The 22,552-nt window shown below is 38.2% G+C and overlaps 1 protein-coding gene across 2 annotated transcripts in view; it reads left to right on the forward strand.

Moving 5' to 3' along the window:
• The window catches only part of LOC106920155 (AT-rich interactive domain-containing protein 3B), a 63,896-nt gene that overhangs the window by 13,836 nt on the left and 27,508 nt on the right, over positions 1-22,552 (forward strand). For both annotated transcript variants that reach the window (XM_014991009.2, XM_014991010.2), the window contains exons 3-4: positions 18,145-18,219; positions 18,355-18,427. In XM_014991009.2, coding sequence (XP_014846495.1) covers positions 18,145-18,219; positions 18,355-18,427 — 148 coding nt within the window. The remainder of the gene's footprint in view (positions 1-18,144; positions 18,220-18,354; positions 18,428-22,552) is intronic.

The raw sequence follows: 22,552 nt of genomic DNA on the forward strand, positions 1-22,552 counted from the left end.
AAACTTAAACCCACAACATGATTCAGTGGCTTGTAGAAACACTTTTAGCAGCTATAACTTATACTAATTGTCTTCTGCATGACCTTATCAGTCTCTCACTATGTTGTGGAGATTTGGCCCCACACTTCTTTGCAACATTGCTTCAGTTGCTACATGATTTACAGGCATTTGTTTAAGGTTCCGCTCTGCCACAAGATTTAAATCAGGTTAGAGTCTGGACTTTGACTGAACTACAACGTGATTCTCTCTCTTTTTTTTTTTTTTCAGTCAGTCTTTTCCAGATTTGTTCTATATTAACTAAAGTCCAGTGATGTGTTCTGTGCTACACTAGTTAAATGAAATGGACATAAATTTAGCCTTATTTATCTATTTATTTATTTATTTAACGCAGATCAGTAATTTGTCTGACTACAATGCAAATAAATATTTGGCTGGTTGTGTTTTTATGAAAATATTTTCTCCCATTTATTAAGTCTTAAGTTTTTAGTATGCAGTACTATATCGGTGTTTGTGATTTTTATCAACATACAGTAGCATTCAAATGGAAAAGTACTTATTTTCATTTTGTGGATTTGTTCATGACTCACATTGTAATCTGATGGACATTTGGTCTAATTGTTTTCAAAGGAGCTTTTGCATCATGGTAGGGCGGCTAGTTAGTGAATGTTTCAATTGACAACTTTCTTCTAACGGGTTTGTTGACATGTTGAATACTGGTAGCAAAACAAGACGGGTGACATTTTCCACTTTTTTGAGAAATGGATGGCAATCTTACTGTATATAAGGAGCGGTTGTGCAACCATATGTTGCAGCCCATCCACTGTGCTTTATCTGATGGGTGCACTGTTCAGCTCCTCTACTGTCTTATCAGTTAACAGGTTCATTATCAATGATATTATTGGTTACAAATCACTGCAACAATTAATCATTAAAATTTCTTTTAGTGGTTTGTATACTCAGATAGGTAAAGTTCAACCTCTTGCTATTTTGTGTGAATTGAACTTTTAGTTTTACACATAACATAATGGATGATGCAATCAACCTATTCATGCCTGGTCAGGAGGTGGAGGAGGGGATTTGCAATGCACTCCAACCATCCAGCATGCAGATAACTTATTTACCTTTCAGCTCTAATGCAAAGTAAGCAGTGAATCATTTCAAGACATGTGAACAATAACAAAAAAATGGGGCAAAGTTAATAATTTATGAGAGAATCTTCAGGCTTATTTTTTTTTCTTTATTTCTTTCCCCCCCAAAAGCACAGAAATATATGGGTTCTTACAACTATTTGGCTTTTCCTGTAAACCTAGTTGTTGTTTTTTTCTTTTACAGTCCACTAATCTGATGTAACATTCACAAGCATGATTATTGATGGGTAGACTGCACTTTTCCTTTTTAATTAGGCTAAAAAAACATTAACATTTACTTGGAAGGTTGTATATTTGAACTAAATGTTGTTTTTTTTCCTAAACAGATCCTTGGAGATAGACTTCCCTTCAATGAAAACCGAGATACTCGGGTCCATTGTTATTTGATCAGTTTGTAGTAAACCCAAAATCCACCCCCTTCAACACACACACAAACAGCTTTGCCAGTTTCATTCATGCTTTACAACCACTCCCACAAAACGTATCTCAACACCTGCTCTTTAATGAAGGCGGACAACATAGGGGGAAAGCCAAATGAGAAAAAGACATCCACCAACGCCTTCGGCAGCTGCAGTGAAACATGGTCAAGGTCATGTTACCCATTATGATATTGTTGCTGAAAGTTTCCATGAGTTTCCACATAGACAGACAACATTGTGATATATATATATATAGTCACTATATGCAGCGTCTGTTATTCTGAAGAGAATAAACTCCTGGAATGTAAAGTATTTATGAACTTGGTGTCTAGAACATCACACAATTAATTTGAGTCTGATAAGGAATTAAATTTATATAACTATTAAATGTAAAAACAAAATGTTGCAAGCTTTTTGGAGAATTAACGTGCTGAAAGTTAGATATTTTTCAGAGTATAATACAGGTATGTTTTTGAAGCAACAATAATTATATTTTTTACGCTTTTGAACTTTTGTGTTAGCACTTTTATTTTCCAGCAATTTAAATAACGTCTTAAATTGCTTTTTAAAGGAGCTACTTTTAAGTACATTATAAAGTTTGCTTTCTTCTTAAATTTTTAAGATTAAATAGCAATTCAACTTAAGAAGAAAAAAAAACGATATAAGAAGTTTTCTGGGTTCGGCAGTCTCAAGCTATCCAAATTTTATTTGAATTGGAAATCAGCTGTCGACATTTGACACTATGTTTAAATAAGGAAAACTGAAAGGAGATGGATGCCGGATGCCTTCCTTGTTGTTTTTGCCCTCTTGCAGGATAAGGGGATTTACTACACATTTAGTGAACAAATTTGAAAGTCTTAACGCTTTATTAGTGGAAACTGTACCACGCCTTCAAACTATTAATCAACAAGTTTTTGGTTTTTACATGCTGAAGTGTGAAAATCCTCAATGTAGTTTATTGGGATTGTTTTGAATAGGCCAATGCAATAATTTACAATTGTAAGCTGAAAGAAATGTCAAATGGTGTTATTTTTTTTTAACCAGATGAAACTCTTGGATTGTAATATACCAAACATTTGCCTTACCCACTTTACTCTTCTGTCCCTAAAAAAATTCAACACAATCAACTGTGTATATTTTTAATGTCTACATTGACAGACCAGATGAATCAAGGGAAAAATGATAGGTTAAGTATTCAGACAGTAACTCTGTTTATTCTTCATCTAAAGCTAGAAAGAATATGGCACAACTCCATACCTACCAAGCGATTGCGGTCAACCTACAAGGAGAGTTTAAAACAGAGAAACTGCCGAGAGACTCATGTTAACTCCAGACGAGCAACAGAGATCCACAGCTCAAGGGGGGAGAATCTGTCGGGAAAGCCATTAGTCTGTGTAAGAGTAGCAAGATTGTTGAATTGTTGAAAGAAAGCGAAAAGACGGGTGGCAGCTGGCCAAAACCCATGTAGGGACCAGAGCAAATGCATAAAAGATGGTGCTCCGTCCAGATAAGATTAAGAGAGCTTTTACACAGTAAGAGAGCTGGTTGGTCTGTTTTAAGTTCGTCCCCTCAGCCATCTTCATTTGGAATAGTCAGGTGTAAAAGCTCAACCGTTGTCTGATACCGACGAAGCAAGTGAACCTTGGTGCGGTTTGTCTGCAGAGGGAAAGGAAACTGCCTATCTAGAGAGCGAATGAGAGACTGTGAGCCAAAGGGAGGAAGTGACAGGTGATTTCTAGACGTATACATGAGATGTGGAAACATTTATATCCTTGCTGTACCTTGCACTGTGTAACCATGTAACAGTTCCTAATTTTTCAACGTCTTTTTCTGTTTTGCTGCTTTCTTCAAATGTGTATACTGTATAGAGTAATGCACTCAGTGGTCTGTTGCCTCGTTTGCTCATTCTGGGCACATTCTTGTGATTTGACTGTAAGGTGAACAGCTTTTGTAACTACATGACATAGTCCAGTTTAGTCCACTTTGAAAGAAGTGGGTTTAAAATAAACCAAAGCAACTAACGTTGACTGCATTCCCTACTCAATATGTCGAGTTCCCTGGTTTGTCATAGTGTGAAAGCATCCTAAAATGGAAGTTTTGGCTGATTTGAAAATTTTAACGTGTGGTGAAAAAGCAACACATCTTCAGCAGGAACATGGAAGCTGATCAGACTGGGTAGAAATATTGATGGAAATAATTGTATAAAATCACTCAAGAAAAACTGTTGGTGACTGAAAAAAGACTCAAGACTGGAGTAGAGATTCATTCTCCAGCAGGACAACCTGAATCATACTGCCAGGAACGACAGAAATAATTTAGATCAAAGTCATATTTATGTGTCACAATCAGCCAAATGTGCAAAAACGGTAGAAACATAACCCAAAATAAAATGAAATGTATTTCTGCAAGCAGTCAAAGCCTGGGCCAGACACAAATGTCACTTTTTTTATTCAGTAAAAAAATTAACATTATTTTGCTGTCCACTTCACAATTGTGCACTACTTTTTTGTCTGTCACCTAAAACTACAGTAAGATACATTAAAATATGTGGCTGGCACATGACTGTGAAAACGCTAAGGGGATTTTAATGCCTGTGCAAAGTTTTCCGTATTACTTGACATTTCTGCTGACTGTGCATTTGTAAAAGTCAAGATGCACTGAACAAACCAATCCAAAAACGCATCACAGCAAGTGTTTCAAAGGCACAATGCACCCGAGATCAAGGCCACATCAGTGAGCAAAGAGACATTTCAGATGTTTTTTTGTAGCCTTAGTGTCTTTCAATAGAAAACTTCTGTTTGTTGGTAAAAGACCCTGCAAAATGGGGCCAACTGGCGTAGAAGTGTGCAGCGAGAGTCGTCTATTGTTAGTGGCTTTCTAGGTCCTCTTCTGCTACTGCTTTGGCTCAGCTCCAGGCTGCTTTCCGGGGCCTGTAAGCGCTAACTGGGCCACTGTGTCAAGGCGCTTGGATAAACGCAGCAGCTGACTGGAACCTGGCACAAAGCCACACTTGGAAGCAGTTGGAAGTGCTTCAGAAGGCTTTCCTTACACTGTTGCTTCCCTGCTTTTTGGTCAGCATTGCACTGGCTGCCAAAATTTCCTGCATTTTATAGTAGCATGTGGCTATGCTGTTTATCTTCAAACATAAACTAAACGTAATCAAAGTCCTGTAAGCGGGAGAGACCACCACAGCAGGAAGGAAGAAAAAGAATCTCCTGGATCCAACCCAGGAAACGTCACATTACACTAATAGCAATTTGTTTACTGCTCAGCCTCTAATATCCTGACTACCAGGAAAAAAATATTGTCCAATCACCATTCTTTTTAAATCTCACATTCTTTGTAAGGTAATAAAAAGTTTTATGCACTTACTTTGTCTCTTCCCATAAAATGTGTTATTACTGATGAACACAATTTTTATGAATTAGAAAAAGATACGTACAAAAGTCCCACCCCTTCACATGTGGTATCATTGAAAAACCCTAAATGTCCTCTCCAGATACCAAAAGGAATTAATTCAGTAAAATGCAGGGGGTGGGAGATATTCAACTTTAGAAATGTCCTCTACAGAGGACAAAAATGAACTACTGGTAGTCAGGAGGATATTTTCATTTGCCCTTTACTCTAAAACTGCTTGCTTCCTGAATCACAAAAGAAAAACCACAAGAAGTGAACTGTAAGTGGTATGTCTGTTAAGCATTGTATTTCTAAACTAGGATCGCATAAGCACAGTTTTCAAAGTCTTGTATTTTTTCAGTCTGAGTATTTTTAGTTACATTATTGCAAAGCATAATGTTTTCCAATAAATTTATAAAAATATAGATGCAATATAGATCTATGTTGCTCTACGTTGCAAATCTACAACTTTATGTTGCAGATTTGCACTGTCCAAAATAAAGTCAACTTTATTTGACCTGTAGCTGTTCTGGTTAATAGACAATCACATTGGCTGGAACTATGAACTACGTAAACTTTAGTCAATAATTTCAAAGCCAAAGTAGTAAATGATTAAAGCGTGACATAGAAATTTCAAATATGAACTTGAGATTCAACACAGAGTTCATGCTTTTGACAAAAATAAATGTTGGTGTTTATTGTCCAGATGTTTAGCAATACAAAGTAATCTACATTACAAATGCTTACCAGATGCTAAAGCTCTGATATGATGATTCATATTAAACTCTGATAATGTCTGAAGCAGATTTCAATGTCCCTTACACACACGCACACACACACTCCCACTCCCACTCCCAGTGGAGCTGGCCTTGATTAGTCAGCCATCTGGTCAAACAAAGACGTCTCGGGTTTTTCTGCTCTATAAATGTGATTAGAAAAACCTAAGACTGCCCATTGCTTTCAGCATAAATAGAAAATATTATAAGATTGGTTGTTTCAAAGGTAGGTGGAATAACACATGCCAAATACATGGATCTTTTGTTTCATTTGATGAAATGGACTTAAATGTAAAATTATTCCTGTGCCACACTTTAAATACACCATCATCATAGGAAATAATACGCCCCTCCCCCTTAATAGTTTCTTTTGCAATTTGATAGCTTTGGCATGATTTGGATACGCACATTTCAACATTTGAGTTTGATTAACGCAAACCCTGCACTGCAGACACACCTTTTGCACCTTTAGCACATTCTCTAAATCCTGTTTATTTTCTCCTATTTTACATTCCTTGCTGCTGCAATAACTCTTTTAATCCTGTTTTTCCTTTTTAGACGTACTGCAGTGCTACATTCGGTGCTATAAACTTTCCACAACCAACTGCAGAATTTCTACAAAATATTAATCTGTTGAATTCAAAAGGGGACAAGTCAGCCAAATTCTACCAGACTTTTCTTGATCGACTCTGACAGATTGGCAGACCAAATACTGCAATACTAAAAACAAAACTCCCCTTATTGATCAAATCCTCCCTGCATAGCTGGTAACCTTGTAACTCTTTGACTTTCCATTAGATTTAAAACTACCACCCCTACCAATGTTCATTAAACTGAACATTGGCATCAGTCAGGAAAAGCCTGATCGGTTCATCTCTGACAGATGGTTGTTAATACTACCTCACAAGAATGATGTCTTTCTTGTCACATCAAGGCATACCTGTGCTTTTAATCTCTTACCTTATAAAGGAGGCTATGCACTATATTTTGCACTTTTACACACATTATATTCTCTGTCCTCAGCAGACTTATGAAGCTCAAAGCTCATTCAGATCAGCTCTAATCTGCTGAGCATCCAGTAGAGATGTAGCTCCCTGCCGCCTCTGGAGATGAGCTCCAGATGCGTGACGGCCAGCAACATCCAAACCTGGTTCCCAGGGGGGTGCTGGCCTGTCAGGGTTGGAATGCCCCTGTACACTTAACGCTCACTGAGAGGAAACAGATACCTCTTGCTTTGAGCGGAGAAATCGCTCCCTATCGATTTAAACTCCTCTGAAAAGCTGTGAATTGCGCTTATGGTTTGAACATTTGATACTCCGGATTCATAGAGGCAGTCATAACAGTAACTTTTCTGACAGAGGAAGTCCTCCCACCCCCAACTCTTCTTAACCATGTCTCACAAAGAAGCCATTTACCCATCTGACTCCAGGCGCCATGACCTCTGTCGTTTTATATGTAATTAAAAGTTTTTTTTGTTGATTGTGAATGTATCAAGTTACTGTCACTGGCAGTAGACTGAGAATGTATATAAAGACTTATCAGGCTTGTGCGATGTCTCCCATCACCATTAGCTTTGGGGTGAGGTGGATGCTTGCCATTTGAAAGCTGTGAGATATGCAAGGTATTTTCAGCCAAAGCTAGTGACGCAAGAGAAATGTCTTATAGCTGCTTTAAATTTTGCAATATAAGTCCTAACAGAAAGAGGCAGGGATCCGGGATATTGTGAAATTTCTGCTTTGATGCACAGTTGGAACATAAATTTGAGTTGTTCATAAGATAGCTACTTAAACATTCTGGATAAATTATTATATCTGTCACTGTAGACTTCACAGAACAGAAACAAATTATCTAAACCAAATTATCCTTAAGTGGGGGCCCATGAAGCTCCTTTCTTGTTAGTAGTTGAAAAATTTAGTCTCTGCGGTCTAGTTTCTGATTGGCCCTGTAACCGCAGAGTAACGGGTTAACTTATGGAGCGCCGTAGTTGATGGCACAGATGTGATTCACTAAAATATTTGCTCTGCCTGTGAAAGGCTCTTTGAACCAATGAGTGTGAACTCCTGGCCACACCACCCTATAAACGTTGCATTTGTGTGAGGCAACGAAAGGGGCCATCTAGTGTAATGGGGGATGGGGCCTCTGCCTGTGGAATGTAGTGTCTTGGTGAAAGGGCTGGAGCTGAACAAACGCACTCAGTTTATTTGGCAAACCAGACTTACAGGTTACCAGCAGACATGTTTACTCTGCAGCTAATATCAAGATCTACTTCTTCTTCTTTTTTTCTTTATTTGTATTTCTGAGTGATTGAATTCACAACCTCTTTCTGTTTGGTTTAAAAACTGAATAAGGCAAATAAATTGTTGAAAAATGCACAAGTTTATTTTTCTTTTTTGTACGTTCGTCTACCTGCCCATTTGCCTGTAGGTGTCTCCTGTCTGCCCCCTCCCTCTTTCCTCTGTCTTTCTTTTTCAGCTTTGTAATTGGAGTGATTAATGGAGGGAGGGGTGGTCTTGCCTGGAGGCCTGTTTTTCAGTGGCCTATTTAGAGGTGCAGCACCGCTGAGGCCAAGACAGGTAGCAACATGCTCCGCTCTTGGACGTTTAGCCCCTTGTCCCCGCCACTATGTCTGTTCCCTCTAAAGCCAGAAATCTCTCATAGCTACAAACATGACTGGATACTCAGGGGCAGGAATGCCTTTAGGTTCTGTTCCTCCCTGATCTCATCAGCCTGATCTCATAGGATCTGTAGAAATGCTGTTAATATTTTCTTATGAGAGCGTGCAATCATGAGTGGACGTGGCTGTCAGCAGGAACTTAACCATATGTTCCTGACAGCCAGTGAGATTTACTTCCTCCTTGTTGCACATGGGATCACGATTAGCCGGAGCCTTGGTTGATGGTAGCGTGTGGCCAGCTCACTGTGAAATCCTTTACAGTTGTTAGCAGGTAAAAGATGCGGTCCCCTCGGCCCTCCTCCCTAATACACTTCCCAGTCGGAAGAGCCTCAATAAGTGATTTCTGATCAAACCCCAGTTATTTCATGTGGTTGAACTATTTCAGACCCTACTTTTGTCAGGCATGTTGGGAGAGAAAGCAGATTTGCTTCAGGGCTGTCACTTATTTTTATGCTTCAAATAATCCAGCATTTTTATTATAAACTTTATCGATTTAACCTGGACATTTATTTTTGCATATAAAGATTGTCTTCTGAATTAGAGCTAGCTAGCTTTTTATATATGTGTGTTTCACTGGCAAGGCAACTACTGATGATGTAGTTGTCTTTTTATGTACAGGAACTAAAATAATGAACTACTTTTAGCTGTGACTGAGTACATTTAGCCTTCTGTAACAAAATTATAGGAAAAAAGAACTCCCAGGTTCTTGATGGACAGCTGTCAGTGTAGCCTCTTCAGATTCAGCACATAAAAATCTTAATCTTAACTGGTCATGCTTCTTTTTCTTGTTTTAATTTTTTAATTTACTTGGCCTAGAGACTCTGTCTCCTTACTCACCATTGCTACAGGTAATACAAATCTAGCCATTTTTTCTGACATTTGGTGAAGTTGGCTAAAGGTCCACAATTACTTTTCAGTTCTTTGTTTTGCTTTTTTTTCCCTTTATTTTCCTTTTATCCTCCGAAGAGCTCTGGCATGCCTCACGCTTTGAAAAGCTATATCTTGACTGGTACCTTAAGTCTGCCGTCTTGTTGACAATTAACCTGCACTGATCTTTTTGTTTATGCTAAAAGTATGTTTTTTGTGTGTACTTGAGTTACTCTTATTGTTAGGGTTGGACAATCTTAGAAAATCTAGCGATGACAACTTTATTAGGAAATATTGCAGTGACTATCCATTACCATGTATGCCTATTTTCTGCTTCCCTTTTGTTTTGTGCTCCCATAACTCTTGTGACTGTTTAGACATTTTTGTGTCCAGTGTGATCATTTGCTGGTGTAAGACTTCGTCCAGCTGACTAAATATTAGATTTGGATGAAATATTCAAGTTCATAACACGTGGGATTTACTAACTCTAAATAGTCCTTTGTGATATAAATACTGCAGACGTTGTCATTGCAATGACAGTATTTTTGCAATATATTGTGCAAATATATTGAAGAAAATAACTGAAGGTGATGAAATGAATGGCGTTTTGCTCTTAATTCATAAAAGTAGGAGAGCCTGGCTTAAACCACAGATCTATTTAATAGTAATATAAACCTATTTCCCGATTTATTTTGGATATTGTGATTACTTTCTGAACTTGTATCACAAATAGGCTTTTAATTGTAATCTACCCTCTAAATGTTACTTTTCATTCACAGCATTGCTATTGGCTGTGGTCCAGATTTCCGCTGAAGGCCAAGATTGCGATTAAATTACTGCTGCCATGTCTGTTTAAAAGGTTTTCCTCGCTGAGCTGTTTTGACAGGCAGCAATTTGGCTAAAAAAGATTAGTCTAGGAATGAGATGTTAAGAGTACCTGTGGGATGAGAGGGGCTATCCTGTTATTGTTAGGTCCTGTTTCTGGGGTACAGGAATGTTGGTGAATTTCACTAAAGTTGCCCTCCCACCTCAGTCTGTTCTGGCAGAGTTCACTCTGGAAACACTGCAGCATTTGGTTAACTTTGATTTACTGCCCAGGGTTGCTATAGCAATCTAGCTTGCATGAGCATGAATTGTGTGTTCTTTGAGTATAGGTGTGGCTGTTTACACAGTTTCTTATAGATGGCTGCAACTTGATGAAGGTTTCCCTTGGAAACCCTAGCCATGTCACTTGAAGTTAGGATGTCTTGTTGGAGGCGCGGCGGTCAGGTCACCCTGGGAGCTATGATCCAGCCCTCATCTCAGTTTCCCTGGCGTAGTGGTAGATGACTGAGGATGATGAGTATTGACGTTTGCAGTGAGATTGCGTCCGGAGGGGGGCTGGGGACTTCCCTGTGTTTGCACATCCAGGGCTATTGATTTGAGCTGCGTGTTCAATAGCTATGGCCCTGGGGATTTGGCATGTACCTCTGTAGGGTGGGGTACAGAGAGCCCTGACAGTACCCTGGGACAGTTAGCTTTAAGGGCTTTTGAGGTATGGCTAAGGGCTAACATGACCTTACATGGCAAAGACGTGTTTTTGACTCTCCATAAGTTTTTTTGTTGGGCTCACAAGATTAAAGTGGTGGGCTGCTTGAACAGATGTTTTAGATCAGATGTGGTGCTACTTGTTTCCACCAGGTCAACTGTAGCAAGAAACTTCTCTTCTTTTTATACACTGGGTCACCTTTACTTCAACAAAGTATTTACATTATTTTTTAAATTAGATTTTTGGTATTTCCAAAGTGGACAGTGAATGTCTTCTCATCTCAGTCTTTAAGAGCTAGTTGAGTGAAGAGAAATCACATGATGCTTTTATTAAGGGTAAGCCTCTTCATGTAATAACAGCTGCACTATCAAATTGGAAAAGTGCTGTCAACATCCTGAGCAATCAATGCCATCCACCCCCCGCTCTCCAAGCAGCAGCCATTAACCCCTCTTGTTCCAGCATGCCTGGCCTCAATAAAATGGTGGCTCTTCTCTGGACATTTTTCTATGGTGTCAAAGTACAATTTCCTGCAAGAAATGCATTAGCATTCATGTGGGAGAGTATTGTGTGGATTGTCTGATGGAGTGCAATGAAGAATGTCATCCTGCTAAAGGTTGTTTGCTATAAAGCATCACAATAATGGCACATAAATACACAATTCGGTCTGCATTTCACATACATTCTATAAGGAAGTTAAACACTCTGCCAAGTTTTCACTGCCTTGCCTCCTTTTGCAGTCAGACATGTTGTTGAATCATTTGATGCAACCATCAGGCCAAGTTTGGCATCCATTTGTCTTTGAGGTATTAACTCCTTGTTGCAATTTTGGCAAAATTATTTTTTTAGTTACTGTTTTCTTTCTTTTTCCCACCATCACCATTGGATCACAAGTTGGAGCCAATCAAGAAAATTTTTTTAAATTTTTTTTATTTCACATTTTGATTTGCTGATCAATGTTCATCTTTAAGTACAGAAATGATCCAAAGTGTATTTAAAAACATTTGCATGTTAGCAACATTTTCATTTTGGTGTTTTCCTTTCAGATACTGAATAAGGGGGATCTTTCATGAAGGACGTTTGTGGAAGTGTGTCCTTTTTTTCCATCGTCTCCTCCTAGTGATGTCCATCTTTGGCTAACTTTTAGTGCTGTGTTATTCTTATCCCTGATTTGGCACTGAACCAGTTGGTCACGTATGGCCATAATGTAATTAGGCCACCCACTGCCTGGCCAGTAAACCCTTTAACAGCACAAGAGAAACAGACACAGTTGCTGTTTGAGCATATGGCAGCTTGTGCAGATAATTCATATGCATAGATGAAAGCCATGAATTGCTATGAGAGTCTTACATGATAATCTTGTGTAGAAATATCACAGTTTCACTGTATTACAGTTTTTATACAACAATTTGAAACAAGAATGCTTTGGTCCTGAATCTAACTGCTTACAAAATGGCAACAGTTATTCATATCACTGGTAATATGATCTAACATATTGCTGTGGCTGTTACATTAATGTTATATATAGCATTGTGTTATTTTTATTCAAATACATAGACTTGAAAGACTTGGTTATTTTCAAGGGCTTATTGTACTGAATGTTATATCTTTTTTGTCTTTATTCTATTTATAGATTAACAGTGGGAATCTGTGGTTTTATTATTGCCTTAATGACAGTGATGAATAGCATCTCTTTAGACACAGAACAACACAGACACTGTGGCTGTCTGTATTGTTTGTGGATTCAAATATTTCCAAAGAGCAAATTTGATTTTCTAAATAAAGGGAAAGTAGCAATGCACCTGGCTGTGCATTGCTACAAGTGGCAAGGTCAGCGTAGCATTTCTTTAACCTGCATAAAACTGTAGAGGTCTTGATTTTCCCTAGTGACTGATTGTCATGATATTCATAAGCCTAAGCAAATGAAGACACAAAATAGGCGTTACTCATTGACATACAACATGGCTGCACCAGCATGTTTCAGAGAGACGGGTGAAATTATTCTAGAAGCAACATTTTGACTGTTTTTCTTTTTCATATTTTAGTTTAAAACAATTTTTATTTACTTAATAGAATTTCAAGTTCAAATTCAAGTTTCCATGAATGTTGAAAAATTAAGCACAGTCCAGTAGCTTCCTGCATGAGATTTAAAAGTGAAGATGGAGGCCAGAAGATGCACATCAGATGCATCTGATTAACCAACCATCAATTTATTCAATCATTGTTCGACATGACAGGAGAAAAGGCATCAGCAGTGCCTTTGGAGAAGCAATTGTTGCCTGTCCATTAGTCTGGGAGCAACAATTTTAAGTAATTCCATGAATTCATAGCCTAGCCATTCCCCTCTGTATGAAGCAAAATGTAGCACAAGGCTGGTTTTTACCAGGTTAATGAAGTCATAGACTACTACTAAAATATTACCTACAACTGGAAAACATTTCACACTCCTTCTGTTTATCTTGTGAATTACTAGCAATTCCATCTAGAGGTCAAACTTTGCAGTGTTAAAAAAAATGCAACTAGCAGGACTTATTTTACCTGTAAAAACTCGCCACATCACACTAAGAATCAATTAAGGAAATGTAGCTTGTTTGAAAACATTGTCTGTTCTCTCAAAGAAGAAAACAGCAAGACAAGTTCACAAGTGCGGAACTAAACGGACCACTTGATTATGGAATAATGTCCTGAAATGACTGACAGCAAACCGCAACCTACTGATGCAACTTCGTTAAAAACATGGGGTTGACATTCTTCCACAGTTAGTCTTGTTGAAAACTTCAGGTTATACCTGCTAAAGGCAGTTCAACAAGCTCTTGATTCATAAGGTGTACTTCCCCCCCCTTTTTTTAAACCATTGCTGTATGCAGCCTTGCTTGTCAGATAAGCCAGTCAAAAAAATATATAACGTAAATGTACATTTCTCCCAGTAAAGAGCTGTGGACTACTCAGACAGGTGTTTGTTATATATGTGTGTGTACATATATCCACCAGTGTTTTCAACACAAACAATTCCTATTAGTCACACCCATACTGACTCCATATGAAACTGCATTTTTCGTGTGTGTACATTAAGCTGCGAGGTTATGTTCTGCTGAGAGCAAAACAAATGTCTTTACAGTTTTAGTTGTGATGGATGTCAGACAAATCCTGCATTTAGCAACACTCCTGTACAAAATGTTGGTGTTGCACTACTTTCAATAAAACAGTTATTAAATACGATAGGCATGTCAAGTCATGTACACATTTTCCATAAAATGTGGGAAGGTGTGTGAATTTTTTTTTAAAGTCATTTCTGGGTGGAGTGGTGGATGTGATGAGGGGGCTGAGGTGACTGATCATAAGGAGCGGTCCAAACACATCAGTAGCCACTCTTAACTTTACAAGGAGCAACATGGTGTTAACATTCCTCAGCTGACCAAGGTCTCATTTCAAGAGCCAACATGTCTACTCCTGGTTAATGGCTCCTGTTATAATTACTTTGCACGTGTGTGCATGTGAGTGTTTTCTTCACCAGAGACAGCATAAGTAAATATATAATGAAGAACTATTAGTCACATTAAGTGACATTAATGTCCACAAATCACCCAATCAGACTTATTATGAATTCAATGTAATCATTTATCAGCAAAGTGAATTCGCACCCAGACAGATTGAAAGTCAGGCACATATATTCAAATTGATCCTAGTTGCCAAACAATGCAGTTGCCTTCAGTTTATTCATCACATTTGAGGAAATCCAACAGAGTGCAAGTCACAGTCTTGCATCATTCACTTCTCCTGGATGAGCAAGAAGCAAAAGTTGGCTTTCACTTGTAGGAAAGTAGTTTTAACTGTTACAAAAATAGGAAATGTCTCAATTATTTTAAAGCTTTTAGATTTATATCAACATTATATATATATATATATATATATATATATATATATATATATATATATATATATATATATATATATATATATATATAATTTTTTTTTTTTTTTTTAGTTGCTCACATCTCTTTGGCTTTGAAACACTTTTTGACAGCACTGCTTCAATCAGCCAGGAGTGATCCCTTTCAGAAATGATAACGACAGTGGTCCCTTTTATTCCCAGCTTTGAGTGTCTTGAAGTTTTTAATTTTGGATTTCGAACAGGGATATTGATGCAAAACTTGCATGCTATAAAACTAACTTCTGACTGAGCTTTACTCCATATAAACAACATAGTGTAAAATGTAAAACAAGCATTTATTTGGAGTCCGAAAAGGGTGACTCTTATTGACTCAGTTGTGTCCGGCCTCTTTGTTAAACAAAAAGCTCTTTGTTTGCTCGGTTCTTCTGATCCCTCCACAGCAGGACTTGCACCTCCAGCCAGACTAGGTCATCCAAGACCGATCAGCCACTAAACCTTTGGGTGTTGAGGGTGTTGGATCAGATATCCTGTCATTGACGTTAAGGGAGTCTGAATAAAGCCAATTGTAGAAGTTGTTTCTTCTTCTATTTCAAAAATGTGTCATTTGACCCACAATATTTCCTGATATAAACAAACTGCTTGAGTTGCTTTGCACATTTAAAGTATTCTATTTAATAAAAGCAGTTTCACATTCAAAACATTGAAACGAGAAACATTTACCATGGAGACTTATGATTAACTGTGGATTGTAATAATTGAAAGGAAATAAAACGGTTAACCTTCATGATCTCGTATTTGGGTCCGGGGCTTTAACTGGGTTTTCATTTTAATGATTGGCTGCATTTTAAGGTGGCAGTTGAAATTAACTAAAAAGTTGCTTCAATACCAATGTTCAGTGAGCTGAAGTTATTGATCTGTGTCTTCCCAGATGTGTTTCAGATATTCTGAAGCACTTGTGTAACAGGAGGATAGGATGAAAATGATTCCTAAAGAAAGCAAATGGGTTTTCTTCTGGTTGATGTTTACCTAAATTATTTTTCTACTGATTTACCACTATAGTTAACACTCTCTCCTCCCACTCTATAGTCAAGTTTGTTTTAAAGTACTTGGTAACTTTTGGTGTCCACTAATTACATTCACACAGGTTTTTCCATTAAAAAAAAATCTTTGAAAATGTTCTTAATTCTGAAATATGTTATGGATTGAGAGGGAAAAATAATGTTTCGGTAGCTGAACTTGGCAAGTCAAAAGTGGAATCTCTGATTATAGCATCAAAATGACCATTTGCTTTAAAGAAGTCACATAGCCTAGTATTTTTTTTTAGTTCATGGGTTAAAGTAAAATAAATATTTATGCAATGAGTTGCATGTCGATCTAAACTTCTGTTTTCCTAAACATCTTCCCTTTTTTTTTTTACACCAAGTTCTTCTTCATTGCTGTCCTTTTAACAAATTTGTCAGTTTCAAAATTTTACTTTTACAGACAACTTGGAAAAAGCCTGAGTCTGACATTGACTACATAGTAATACTCTGTTACTTTAGACCTTTGTTCTCGTTTGATGTCACAACACCTTTACCCCTGCAAAATGCACAATGGCACAACTATAAACCCAGCATTAATCACAGAAGCAGCCAAAGGAACACAACAAACATGTATGGAAGAAAACTAACCCTGCACACCACTCTAAATGCACCATTCCAATGGTAAAAATTGGTGTGTGCAGAACCATGCTGTGAGGATACACTTCCTCAAAGGGAGAGTGCTGTGAAACAGCATTTCAGATTAGTTTGTCATGATCTGATCAGCTGTTACTTTCATGCTCAGCAGCGTATACTAACTAACTAGATTTTTTTTTTTTAGTTTAGGTGGCACTTTTTTCATATGTTTTCCAATGCAAATATCTTTTAGCTTTCTAACAGCACAACTGCAAACCTGCTTAAACAAGGTCAGAAACGTATAGACAGGCTCTACGTGCATATTTAAAATCTGAAGTATCTTCAGTCATGACATTCATAAAGGTTAAAGTTTAACAAAAGCGATCAAATTACACTGCATCTGGAGGCCTTATAGACCTTTGCACACAATGTATGTTTCATGTCCACATGATCAACCAGTAGTAATCTTTGTCACATGTCATAGATTATGCAATTTAATAGCAAAAGGTGTTTTATATTAGCACTTTTTTTAACACTCAAGGCTTAAAAACGTTTGCCTTACAAACATATGTTGGACATATATATTTTATGTATGTTGTTTATAAAAGCACTTTGTGCGTGTGTGTCTGTGTGTGTGTTAGGGGGGCACGACTGCCTTTCTTTCACAACTCTTCATGCGTTTATCTGTTAACCTTGAAACAGACCATCTGCAGCGGTTGTCCAGGTTGATGGCTGATGAATATTTGTTTTGGGTGCATGAATGTTGACAACAGTTAGACACACGAGAGTGAGAGGGTGAAAATGACTTGCTCTCAGAGGCCTTGACAACCTTTGCCCTCCTGGCTCTCATTTCAGGGCCTGTAATTGCCACTGACCAATAGGCTCCTGGTTGAAACTAGACCCCGCACTGCAGCTATTAACGTCTCCCTCCAAAAGGATCTTGTTTTGATTCCTGATGCTTTTATAGGTTTTGTCTTTAAGAGACATTCCTGGTCTGCACATACCGTGCACTCCTTTCTGCCTTTATTTTCTTTCTTCCCGTCTTGTGGGGCCATTATGCCCCCCTCCCGCCCCCTTCCTACACTCACAAACATGCACACATTGATGATTAGCCGTTGCGCATTTGTGTCTGTGTATGTGGGCGTATGTGCAGGCCTGCAGAGATGCACGCTAAGGCAAGTGACCAGCCCACCCTCCTCTGGCCCCTCCTGACAGCCAGCTACACTCTATGAACTTGGCCACCCGTCACAGCTGCGTTAAGATTGAAGGATGGGGGGCCCGTGTATCCAGCTGGGTCGGAAGACATGGGTGGGGGCAGGGCAGGTCCAGATGCAGATGGTTTAGGTCAAATGGAGATGTTTGAGGATGAAGGGGGAGGGGTATTTAAGAGATCGGGAGTACAATAACTCCAGAAGTTGCTCTTTCAACCCCTGGATAAATGCATTCTTTAGCTCCGAGTTTACATTAGTTTTTTTGTTTTTTTTTTCACTGGTTTTTATAGCTGGATGTTTGTTTTTAGCTAATTTATAGCTTTGTCTTCTATTCCCTTGAGTCCAGCACAAATGTGTTGACCTGCAGTAAAACGAAAAAAATCAAATGAACATTTTTGGAAGGAATAACATCCAGAGTTCATTCACAGCAACTAAAATTTGATACGTCTCTGAGATGCATTGTTTTGGTTCTACTCCACCTTTGTTCATACAAATTCTCTGTTTGATTGGCATAATTTTTTTCTACGTTTTTTCTGACCGTTATGTTTTCTATGTTTTCTGTTTTTATTGTTGTGTTTCAGAATGGCAGTGCTGGATGGACAGATGAAGCTGACAGTAACAGAGGAAGAGGAGAAGCCTCTAGAGACTTTGCTAAGGTGAGCTTGTTAAAGGCAACAAAATCTGGGCCTAAAAATGACACAGTTCACTGAAATTTGTATTAAAGCATCCTTGTTTTCAGCAGCCACAAAACTTGCATTTAATTCCCTGATATGTTTCTGTGTCTCCTGCAGCTGTATGAGCTGGACAATGATCCGAAAAGGAAGGAATTTCTGGATGATCTCTTTACCTTCATGCAGAAACGAGGTAGGAACAAAACATTAAGCGGCAACAACAGACGGGATAAAATATTTTGTGGCAAAACTATTGAAGAAAGTGGAGGTTTGTTTGGATTGGCTAAAAAGGATTAAGAATTTACAAGAACCCTCGTCATTCTGAAAAAAAGAGAAGTGTCCAACAGTTTTCACATGTCTGTCAGAACAACAGTAGGTCTGATTTGTTCATTGAAAGGAGGATGGTTTGTGGTGTTTGCATTTAAGAGTATTTCACTAGTCGGATGGACTTGCTCTGAATATTTATCACCTTATTTTCTGCCTGTTTTGTCTAAGAAGTGTGCAGTGTCACTTACCAGCTCCAAAATCATTTTACATTTTATACACCCAGAGAGGCAAAAACATGTCTGGCCACCAGTCCTAAGATTATTGGCCATAAGATCTCAGCAGGTGAGCTCTGCCTCAGCTGACCCTTAGCAGAGTGAAGTAGATCCCAGATTGGCAAAACTCGCTTAAATGCTTGTGAGTTAGGCATTCAGGGACCATGAACTGCTTCTGCACAAACTATAGGACCCTTCAGATCCCCACTGCTGATGCAGGAAGACTTTCATCATACAAACCTGCTGCCATAAAAGGCATTTGGCTTAAGTAATATCTCCCACAGTGAATCTCATTGTGAATACAGTGGTGCTCTGGATGTGTGTGCGCTCTGGTTTATGAGATAGTTGTATCTTGAAAAAGTATTCATACTCCTTGAACCTTTTCATCTTTTGTCATATATACATTTCTATGTATTTAACCAGAAATTAACCTGCTAGACCTACAAAAAGTAGTGTATAATTTTCAAATGCTACAAGTGCTTGTTGTTTTAAAATGTTTTCAGAAAACAATCTGAAACATTTGCTCTGGAGTTGTGTTTAGCCTCCTTCACTCTGATATCTATATAGAAGTAATAGTCAATAGAGTACTTGTTTAGAAGTTGCTATCAGATGAGATAGACTGCTGAAGATCTGGCACTTTACATCTCAGCAGGACTACAACCTTAAAGATACATCTGGAGCTGCAATGGATAGGTTTAGATCAGGGGTCTTCAACTCCAGGCCTCAGGGGCTGGTATCGTGCAACTTTTAGATGTGTCTTTGCTTCAGCACACCTGAGTCAAATAATGAGGTCATTAGTAGGACTAAAGAGAACTTGGCTGCATACTGAGGAGGGGATTCAGCCATTTGATTCATCTAAAACTTGCAGGACACCGTCCCTTGAGGCCTGGATTTAAAGCCCCCTGGTTTAGATCAAAGAGTATTGGTGTGTTGCAATCTCTCAGACCTAGAACCAATTGAGAGTCTGTTCTAAGACTTAAAATTTATTTACGGATACTTCTTATTCAGTCTGACTGAACCGAAACGATGGGGAGAAATGGGCAGAAATTGCAGTCTATATATGCACTAAGCTGATAAAAATGCATCCCACAGGAACTCGAAATGTACTTGTCGGGTTTTTCTATAAAGCATTGACTTGGGTGAGGGTAAATACAAATGCTCACTACATTTTCAAAGTGTTGTTGGTGAAACATTTTTAAAATAATGAAGAATTGTCCTTCTGTTTTTTGTAGTTGTACACAAACTTATGTGAATCTGGCACATTCAGTCTTGGCAAAGAAAATCAAGTATTTGTCGTTAAAGAAAAAATAAATAAACTACCAATACCTGGTCGTGTTTTGGTCCATTCATGTTTACTTGTATGTTTTGCTGCTAGTGTGCTACATTTTCAACCCAGAATGTTACATATTTCTGGGACGCCTAAATGTGGAAACATTTCAAGTTTATTTCTAAAACTTTATACAAACGGTCCTCAGATGCTCTATCCATATTTACATTTGACATCATCAATAGCATTAAACACAGTATAAAAAAAGTGATGCACTAAAAATAAGATGCAAGCAAAACCATCTCTTGCAGCTATTAGTAAATGTAATCATTTTATTGTTGGGTGTTTGGTGGCTGATTTCCAGAACAGGCTACACATACTGATGTTCTGAAACTCAGACTAAAAACGAGCTACAGGCTGTGTAACTCATTTTTTCTTTTTACAAAAACATGCCACAAAAATGTAAGATTTTTGAGCTCGTTTTTTGCCAAAGCACCATCTACAAAAGAGCGACCTCTCCCTGATCTGGTCTTGACACCTGGAGTTCTTGTTTGGACTCTAATGGATTGAGCAGAGCCAGAGAGACTTAAGTTTTTCAGGTCCTTTGTGGCGTCTTTGAACTCAGGACATAGTTCTCGCAACTTCTCTCAACCTGGTTATAAACTTTACATTCCTAAGTTTAGATTTTAAAAACAATATGAGTTCTGCTGTTTATCTGTTCAGGAGTTTGAGCCAAATTATGTTTCTGGTGTGTGTTACAGAAAACGTTAGAGGAGTCGGCTTGCACGGATCACGTTCCTGTGTCATCTTGTACAAGTGTTAGGTAGTGAGGGAGTGCAAGGGTCAACAGTTAGCAACCTATACTGCAGCTTCTGGAGATTACCTAAAATTGTATTCATTTGTGGGCAAACTTCTTTTGTGATTTCATACTTTGATGATTTTTAGGTTTTCTTTCTCTAAAATGTTTTATTTGACTTTTAATCCTAATTTTTGATTGAACTGTCACTCTTCAAGTTCTGAGTTCACATCTTCTACATTAAAGTCTCACGAAAGAATTTGAATTTGTTTTCATTTTGTTTTCAATTTCATCAAAAATTAGATTTACAAATGTAATTTATTAAGTAAAAAGTTTAGAAATACTATTTTATTTTGTGAGGCTCAGCAAAATTCAGTAAACTCTTGAAACAGGAGACAAATGGTGAGGTGATTTTTCCCACCTTGGCAAGGGGCCTCTGTCTTGAAAGGAAAGCAACAGCGGAAGGAAAAATTACGAGGGATTCCCATTTCCTGCCTCTGCAGTTTAAAAACATGCCTGTGTGGGTGGGTGTGTGTGTGTGTGTGTGTGTGTGTGTGTGTGTGTGTGTGTGTGTGTGCGTGTGTGTGTGTGTGTGTGTGTGTGTTAATGGTTGAGGAATTTCAGCAGCTGTCCTAAATAGTGTGAGGGGGCCCATTGATGCTCTCTGGATCACAGATAAAGCAGAAACTTCTCACAATCTGCCTCTTCAACTTTTATACCTTTTTGCCAACTTTTCATAATAGTTCTCATCTTCTACTGGCAGCTTGTTTTGCATTCACAGCTGAACTCGGTTGTGTTTGTTGTTTAGTAATTATTGAGCATGATCTCGGCCTTAATCAACCCGAGAACCTCATGTATATATTAATTATTTGTTGCAGGAGCAAACATTAGCTAATGGCCTGACATGTACATGTAATATAAATGGATTAGACCTGCCCACATTGGAGGAGTCTACATAGCCCTGATGAGTTACGACTGCTGTTCATTAGATCCATTACGGTTCTCCTGTCTCGATTCTACTCTCTGCAGGGAAGGAAAAAGCCTCAATCTGGCTTGTCACCATTAACCGCCTTAAGGATTTCGATTAAGCTGGAGAGGGATTGTCATGCTTGGATAACCAGTTGCTGTGTCATCGTGGAAAGGGGTGGGGGTGCTTGGGAAAAGAAGTGGGGTTGCGAATTAGGGGTGGTGTAAATTAGTCTGCTGGATTACATGATGAAGGGGAAAAAAGACTGATGCTGCCAACTGCCTTTCAGCGCTGTCCACTCAAGATGATTAATGGCCACAGACTGTGATGGACAGAGCCAAAGAGAGAGGCTCCTGTTCATTGAAATCACCAGTCAAGAACAGAAGGGTGTGGGGAGGGGACTAAACACAACAGTTCCTCCTTTTCCTCTAGCTATGAAAAAACCTTTGCATGTCACCATTTAAAAGGGCAAGTGATTTCTCTTCCTTTATGTATTTACTGTTTAGATTCAGCTTGAGTTTTGTAAAGCTCTGACCTCCAGATACCAATTTAATCCATTTCTGATTTCTTTTTAAAAAAATCAGAAATAACACATTTGTCTTTCTACTGGCTAAATACATTGAAAAAAATTATGGTCTTAATTTAAATTCACAATCAAAGAAGAAAATTCTCAAAAACACCCAAAAGTTGCAGAAATGTGTCTCTAAATCACTGAAAATCAAAACCACTGAAAAACACTTCAGGTTACG

This window comes from Poecilia mexicana, unplaced genomic scaffold, assembly GCF_051168715.1.
Source record: "Poecilia mexicana isolate PSO_F unplaced genomic scaffold, ASM5116871v1 scaffold_3, whole genome shotgun sequence".
NCBI classification, from domain to species: Eukaryota; Metazoa; Chordata; class Actinopteri; order Cyprinodontiformes; family Poeciliidae; genus Poecilia; species Poecilia mexicana.